Source organism: Pteropus alecto, unplaced genomic scaffold (assembly GCF_000325575.1).
Source record: "Pteropus alecto unplaced genomic scaffold, ASM32557v1 scaffold40, whole genome shotgun sequence".
NCBI classification, from domain to species: domain Eukaryota; kingdom Metazoa; phylum Chordata; class Mammalia; order Chiroptera; family Pteropodidae; genus Pteropus; species Pteropus alecto.
In genome coordinates, this window is record NW_006431919.1 from 17644095 (window position 1) to 17651623 (window position 7529).

The following is a 7529-nucleotide window of genomic DNA, read 5'->3' on the forward strand; positions in this document are numbered from 1 at the left end:
CCGCGCTGGGATGCGGGCCGCGCTGGGATGCGGGCCGCGCTGGGTTGCGGGCCGCGCTGGGATCCCGACCCGCGGGAGAACCGCCCGCCTCCGCCCAGACCTTCCGATTCAGTAGGGGTGGTTTATTATCTTTTACATGTGTTATGCATATTAAGTGTAAGAAAAATTCATCTACACTTAAAAGAGGAAGTAATAACGCGGTCCACAGAAAATAGATTGGAGGCTTGAAGCCCCCTATTTTGAGCTGATTCTTTCCTTCATTTATGTCACATATTATCAGAGAGCACCCACGAGTTGTGGGCCAGGTCCTGGGCCCCAGGATGGGCCAAGGCAGAGGACAGGACACAGATGTCCCAAAGGGAGAGCTGACCGGTGCGATGTTTGCCGTGGCAGAGGGCTCCTCTCCCGCCCTACGGAGTTGGGGCAGTGGTCAGGGAAGGGCACCAGGGAGCACAGCTCCATTTTCATGGTTCAAGAAGTAAAATCCAAATGATAACAGAAACGATGAACATGTCACATGTTACCTCATTCCATTTTGTCCTCCCGGTGACCATATGAAACAGGTATCCGTCTCATCTACAGGTAAGGAAATTGAAGCACAGAGAGATTAAATGACTGGGCCAGTCACATAGCCAGTCAGTCACATAGCTGGTCAGCCGTGAAGACTTTGGGCAAATCGCAGAGCCTCTCTGAGCCTCAGTTTCCTTCTGTGTAGAAAGGGAGTAATTACCTGCATCCTGAGGTTGTGAGGATGAAATGACGAGGTACATATAACGCTCTCAGCAGGTGCCTTCCACCTACAGCAGGGGTCTCCACCCCCCCGGGCCATGGACCGGTTCTGGTCCATGGCCTGTTAGGAACTGGCCCGCACAGCAGGAGGTGAGCGGCGGGTGAGGAAGCGAAGCTTCATCTGTATTTGCAGCTGCTCCCCAGCACCGGCATCGCCGCCTCAGCTCCCCCTCAGATCATCAGGCGTTAGATTCTCATAGGAGCACCGGTCCCTAGTGCCAAAAAGATTGAGGGCCACTGGCCTACAGCATATTCAATAAGTAGTGATAGTAACAACAGTGACTTGTCTGGCTAGGTGTTGAAAGAATGTCATCAGGATCTCATCTGTCTTTCTATCTCAGAGTTCACTTTCCTCTGTTTTGGCTTCTCAGGCAAGCCCTACAGTGCCAGGCTTACCTCCCAATGGAACGAACCCCTTCTTTCCCAAGTTGGAGTGTAAGTTCTAGTACACACCTCTTTGGCCTTCATCCGCTTACATGGCCTTTCCTGAATCGCCATGGAGACCAAAGGGGTGGAAGCTCTTGGCCTGGCTTGGATCATGTGAGTAAGGGTGAAGTAATGCCCCCCAAAACCAAATCCCAGTATTGTTTCTGAAATAAATAGGAAAGGAGGCTGCGTGGGCAAAGGACGGAGCTCACCACACCCATACGATTCCATCAGCCCTTAGCAGAACCCTGCCAGATAGCTCTTGTCCTCCCATTAGGCAGACAGGGAGGCTGAGGTGCGAAGCGGCAGAGAGCCAGGGACCAGCTGCCACTGTCCCTCATGGAGTCTCTTTGGTCTCAGGCACCCTGCAATCCAGCCCTGCAACCACATCTCCATCAGGGTCCCTGAGCGGCTCCCAGGACGATAGCGATTCTGACATGGCCTTCAGTGTCAACCAGTCGTCCTCGGCATCCGAGTCATCCCTGGGTAAGGAAACACTCAGGGCGGGGGTGGAGGAAGGGGCCGGCGGCCGGCCTGGCTCCTTTGGCTGTGTCAGCACCTTCCTGGGGCGCAGCAGGGTGGCCGGCTTTCCCCCTGCACCTTCTTCTTCCTCAGCTGTGCTTTCAACTGGAGGGAGGAGAAACATCCAGACACGGCATCCCACAGGGTGAAAATGGGGCTTGACAGTTGGGATAGGAGAGTAGGAAAAGGGGCAGGGCCCAGGAGAAAATCCAAAATTGGCGTCTCCCACGATTGTCCCCCATGGTTCCACCACAGACGCTGTCTTCTCGGGGTTGCCCCAGTAGAGCACACCTGAGGACCACATTATTCAGGTCTGTCCTGTTCTCCCTCTCTGCAGTGACGGCCCCCAGCTCCCCGCTGAGCCCCCCGGTGTCTCCCATGTTCTCCCCACCAGAGCCAGCGGGCAGCAAGAATGGCGAGTGCACGGTGTGCTTCGATGGCGAAGTGGACACAGTCATCTACACGTGTGGACATATGTGCCTGTGCCACAGCTGTGGCCTGCGGCTCAAGAGGCAGGCCCGGGCCTGCTGCCCCATCTGCCGGCGGCCCATCAAAGATGTCATTAAGATCTATAGACCATAGCCTGGCCTGATGACGGGCCTTGGCTGGAACAAGGTCACTTTTCTGAAGCACCCCCGGACTGGGCAACCACCATGGCTGCCTGGCAGTCCAAGGGCAGCGGCCATCTCGTCTGCCACTCTGCAGTGGTGGGCAAGGCGTGATAGGCATGGAGATGAGGCCCCCGGGGTGCCGAGCCCAGGCAAGGGTTATCTTAGCTCAAAAGTGCTTTGCCCCCAAAAGGCCGTCCCAAGAGCAAGCTCAGGAGCCGCCTGGCAGACCACCCATCCCTCGGCGACTTCTCGGCTGGAGAACAGTGCCCTCTGTGCAATGATTTTTGCTGGGGGGAGGTGGGTGCCGAACTGTTTGTGTGTGAGAGAAAGAGACAGAGAAGGGAGAGGGCATGTGCAAGAATGAGAGAGAACGCGCAGGTGTTTATCCGGGGCTCCTGGCTCTAAGACGTTATTTAACACTAAGGAATGTGCCATCTGGAGCCCAGACCTTAGCTTGACTAGAAATTGTTCACTTTCTGGGGTTGTGACGTCAGCTGGTTTTGAATGTATTAAGCCTGCACCTAAACAGAACTCCCTGGGATGGTATAGAAAAGCGACAGTCACATTTTCTAGGAGGAAGAAAAAATAGCTCATTGTTTACAGCTCCAAAGCAGCAACTCCTTGGGGGGAAGGTGGGCGGAGAACGTAAAAGAACAATTTGCTCCTTTGGTTTCTAACTCCTTCCCGGAGCGTTTTGATGGGTGCTGCAGCCAGCAGAGAGCTCTGGGCGGTGTCGCCCCCAGAAGCCTTTTCACCCCTCTACCCCCAGACAGCCTAATTATAAGCACACTGCACTTGACTGTCCCTAGATCCTTTTAGTCTGTACCTACCGCCCCACCATGTCCAAGGAGAAGACAAGCAACAGGTTCTCTTTTCCTAGGGAAGGGAAAGAAGCCTAGAGGCTGGTGACTCACCTGGAATTGGAAAGGCCACTCGTTGCAGGACCCAGACAACTCCCCACACTTCCTGTTGTAACCCCTGGCCCGCAGGCATCACCAGGGCGACCTGCTGGCAAAGTGCGGGGGAACAGGGCTTTGCAACTAACTGGTCTTTGTTCCGATTCTCAGCCTATCTTCCCCTGCTGATTACTAAGATGTTAATTGATCATTGGGATGTCAACTAATAACTGAGACATTAACCGAAAATGCTGACGTTGGGACTGTCCCCCTTCCCAGGGCTATTTGCGAGGCATTTCCTGGGACCCTGGCCCTGCCGCTGCCCTGCCTGGGCCCCTCTCTGCAGGTTCGCAGACCCCACCTGGGCTGATGGGCTGGCCCAGGCCTGCTTCTCCCTTCTTGTCCCCAGTGCTGGGCCCCGCATCTTCCCTGTCTCGTGCTGTGCCTTTAGGGGAATCCCTGGGCGCCTCTGTTTTTCAGTTCCCCGTCTATCCAAGAGAAAGCCTTGTACCTGCCCACTCCAGGGCTCCTGGGTGGACCAGCACGACATTCTGAAAGGCCTGAGACACCTTGCAAAGAGCAGGTATTGTTTTTTATGATAATCTGAATCCATTTATCTGTTGATGGAGGCAGGCAAAGGAGAACATTCAGAGTTTCTGAATTCACATGACGGATGTTTGCCGGGTGTCTAGGAGCCCAGAACCCGGCTGGGCTGGGCCCTCGTCAGATCAAGTCCCACAAGACCGTTTGGTGGTGCCTTTGTGATGCTCCAGCTCTTAGGCCACCTGCTGCTTCTCAGTCTAGAAGTGGCCCGTTTTCTGATCTCAACTGCAAAAATGCTACTCTTGCCCCTACAAGAACCCCTGATAGATTCTCCTGCTCTAGTGGGTTTGGGAAACACGCCTACATTTTAATTTTACAGCAGAATCTTTGGGGGAGCTGCTGGAACCACAGCATTTGCCAAGATAAGAGTTTGAGAATCTAAGCAGCACTCGGTTCCCCACTAAATTTGTTCATTCCCCCCATGTGCTGGGTGTAGGCCTGGGCCCTGTGTGAGAGGATTCATCACCCTCCCCTCTCTCCCGGACTGTGGTTCTCCAGAGAACAGTCCCCCTGACTGGCCTGAGCCACAGTCACAAGCTCTGGTGGTCCCAGTGGCCTGGGGGAGCCAGCTCCTCTCGTCTGCCACTTGCCCTTCCTGACTGCCCCCTTGGTTTCCAGCCAGGGTTCTTGGGCAGACACCACCAAGAAACCAGAGACCGGGGGCCTGGACCCACGGTGGACCAGGCTATGCTCCTGGCGACCCATTACCTGGAGCTGGTGGCCTGTCCGACTTGTTCTGCAGCTGCTATAAATAGCCTCCTTGTGTCCAAGGAGAATTTAGGGGGTGTTTATCTTCTAAAACGCAGACATTTCCTGATGCTGTCACTGATTTATTCAATGCTGCAGAGGGGCTGCCCGCATGGCCCTCTACGTTGTCTTGAGACAGGCAGGAGAAAGGCAAGGGGACCACTCTGAGGGGGCGGTGGGCCTCCACACAGATCCTGTGAAGCACTTATCACCATGTGGAGGCATGTCTAAGACACCACTGATAAAAAACACACCGTATTATGTACCGTTAAGGAAAAAACGCTGCCAATTTTAACTGTAGGATGCCACAGCTATACAATTAATTCCAATCAGAGATATTGAAAAGTGGCGGGGAAAAATGTTACTTAGAGTGGATGAAATACGGTATTATTCCCATTTGTCAGGTAAGAGAACTGAGGTCCCAGTAGTGAAGTGATGTACAATCACAGCAGGTAGCAGGGTTGGGATTCCAATCCGGGAGTGTCTGGCACCAAGCCCCATGCTTTCCGCTGCTTGGCCCAGAAAGCTTAAGACCGCCGAGTTTTCTTCCTTGAAAGTCATATAGCAGCACCTCAGAGAGCCTGGGCACTCGTGTCTGTGTGGAGGGTCCCAGCCCCAGGCTGCGGCCCCTGTGCCACCCACAGCCCGGAAGGACAAGTGTCCTTCCTTTCAATCCTACCTTGTCCCAGTGGAGCTGAACCCCAGGGCCTCCTCCTGGTCCCCAGGGTCACCCACATGAGACAGCTTTGGGGAGGGTCCAAAGGCCTCATCCTACCACCTTCCTGGGCCCCCTGAACACCACCCCTCAAGCAGGGCCCCCAGGGCTGGGTGGGAGACCAGAAGATGCCCCTGAGTTGTGGGCTTATGCCTGTTCATTTTGAATCACCAGGACAGTTGGGCTGTTTACAGATCAAAACGAGCTCCTTTTTTCCAGTCCGCTCCCAGAACTGGGAATCTCCTGGGATTTAGCTACTCGGGGCAGCCGCTCCCATAACTGCAGCATCACCCACTGCTCAGCACGGCCTGTGTTCTGGACACAGGACTGGGGACTGGGACTGAAGACAAATCCCACAGGGAGCTTGTGGTCCAGAGTAGGAGATGGACAGATTTGTAAACTTTTATTTGATCCCTCTAGTGTCGGGTTCTGTGCTAGCACATAGTAGGTACTCATTAAAGGTTTGCTAAATAAATCAGAAATCAGGTTATGAGTGTTCAGGGGTTTGATAAAACACATGCACACAAAGTCATTCAACAAACACATCTGCTGAGTGCCTGCTAGGTGTGAGATGCTGGAAGGATGGAGCTATGAGGACAATGCCCTAGATCTGACGTCAGAGGGAGAGACATCAAGAGGGTAATGAGACATTAGGGGCAGAACCCACTGGGCTTTCTCTGCCATTCTCCTGCCTCGGAGGTCTGTCTCAGCGAGTGCCCAATGACTGCTTTCCAGACCCAGAGCCTCTTGTGTGCTCCAAAAGGCCTCCTCCACATTAGAAATGTCAGGGACCTGTAGTCGGTGAGCTGCTGCCAAACAGCCTTGAGCAGAAAAGCCAAAGTCCCCACCGGTCAATGACCACCCTCAGGTCTTGCCAGGGAGACGTGGGGAGATGGCTATCTGCTACTTTCAGGCCTTGGGACTGGTGGCTGGAAATCAATTCCCAAGTCCCTGGAGAATCCCCGATGCATGCCAGTTAAGAAGGGGATCGTGCAAAGTCAGACCAAGAGGCAGAAACCTCCCACTGCTAGATCCCATCTCTGCCCCAGTTCCGGCAGAGGGACACCGGCTCAGGAACACGTGGCCACCTGGCATTTCTCGGTATTTAATTGTCTCACTGTCTTTTCTAAGTCCCTGATGAAATGACTTGTGCAACAATCTGTCTGTGCCTTATGAAAGTGTCTGTGCACTTTTTATCCCTTTTAAAAGCAACTTTCAAAAGTGGGCAGGGGATATATTGTAGTGTTCTATAAATCTGTGATAATCACTGAAATCCTTCTGCATTATGTGTTTGCTGTTGGAGTGAAGTGTCCGTCCTCCACCCCACCCCCCACTACCTGTGTACAGTCCTTTTAAAAAATGACTCTTACTCTTCTTATTTTTCTGATTCAATACTGTGACTTCTCCAATACAGTCTAATCTTTGGGGATCTATAATAAAATTTAAAAACTCGGGGCAAGTGGGTTGGGAAGGGTTTGCACTGGTCCTGTGTGTTGTGCTTTTGTGTGTTGTGTGTTTTGATTTTTTTTTTTGTCGGTTTCTATCTGTTTTATATTAACATGATTTTCCTGTTTAAAAACAAATACAACTTTGGCTTGTTAAAAAAGTCTTTTCGGAGGTCATTTTTTTAAATCACGGTTGTACGCACTATTAGGGAATGGAGGTGAGGGAGACAAATCATTGCCAACCTTGGAGAAACAATTTGCAGAATGTCTATAGAGCCCTGACAATGTTTGATCCTTTTGCCAAGTAAGTCCTGCGAAAATATCTCAAGGAAATAATTCGAATCAAAAGATAAGCTCTCTATATAAAGATAGAGCATTGCAGCACTATTTATAATGGTAAAAAGAAAAAAGAAAAAAAAACACTATAATCTAACATTAATGTCCAACAGCAAGGTTGTTCTTTCCAGAACTCTTGGTCACCAGTGACAAAAACCAACGAGCACTGGCTTGAGAGAATTAAAAAGCTCAAGTAACTGAGAAGTCCAATAGCAGAACCCACTTCTGGTGCAACTGGGTCCAGAATCTGAAACGCAGCTACAGGACTTGGTCTCTCCTCCTCTCATTCTGCCATCCTTTGTTTCAGCCCCGTTCCCAGGCAGGTTCTCAAGGCATCCAACCTCACGTGTCCATGCTCCATCCTGCCTTTCAGCATCCCTGCCTGGACCAACCGAGATCACGTGCCCTGCCCTGACCCAATCACGGAAGCCAGAGAGAT

The 7529-nt window shown here is 52.2% G+C and overlaps 1 protein-coding gene across 2 annotated transcripts in view; it reads left to right on the top strand.

The window, feature by feature from the left end:
• NEURL1B (neuralized E3 ubiquitin protein ligase 1B) overlaps positions 1 to 6582 on the top strand; it is a 29534-nt gene extending 22952 nt beyond the window's left edge. Inside the window, exons 3-4 of one of the 2 annotated variants that reach the window (XM_015585326.2) lie at positions 1576 to 1701; positions 2075 to 6582. In XM_015585326.2, the coding sequence (XP_015440812.1) occupies positions 1576 to 1701; positions 2075 to 2319 (371 nt within the window). In that variant the 3' untranslated portion in view covers positions 2320 to 6582. The remainder of the gene's footprint in view (positions 1 to 1575; positions 1702 to 2074) is intronic. The other variant, XM_015585327.2, reaches the window with a different exon arrangement.
• Positions 6583 to 7529: the final 947 nt, after the last annotated feature.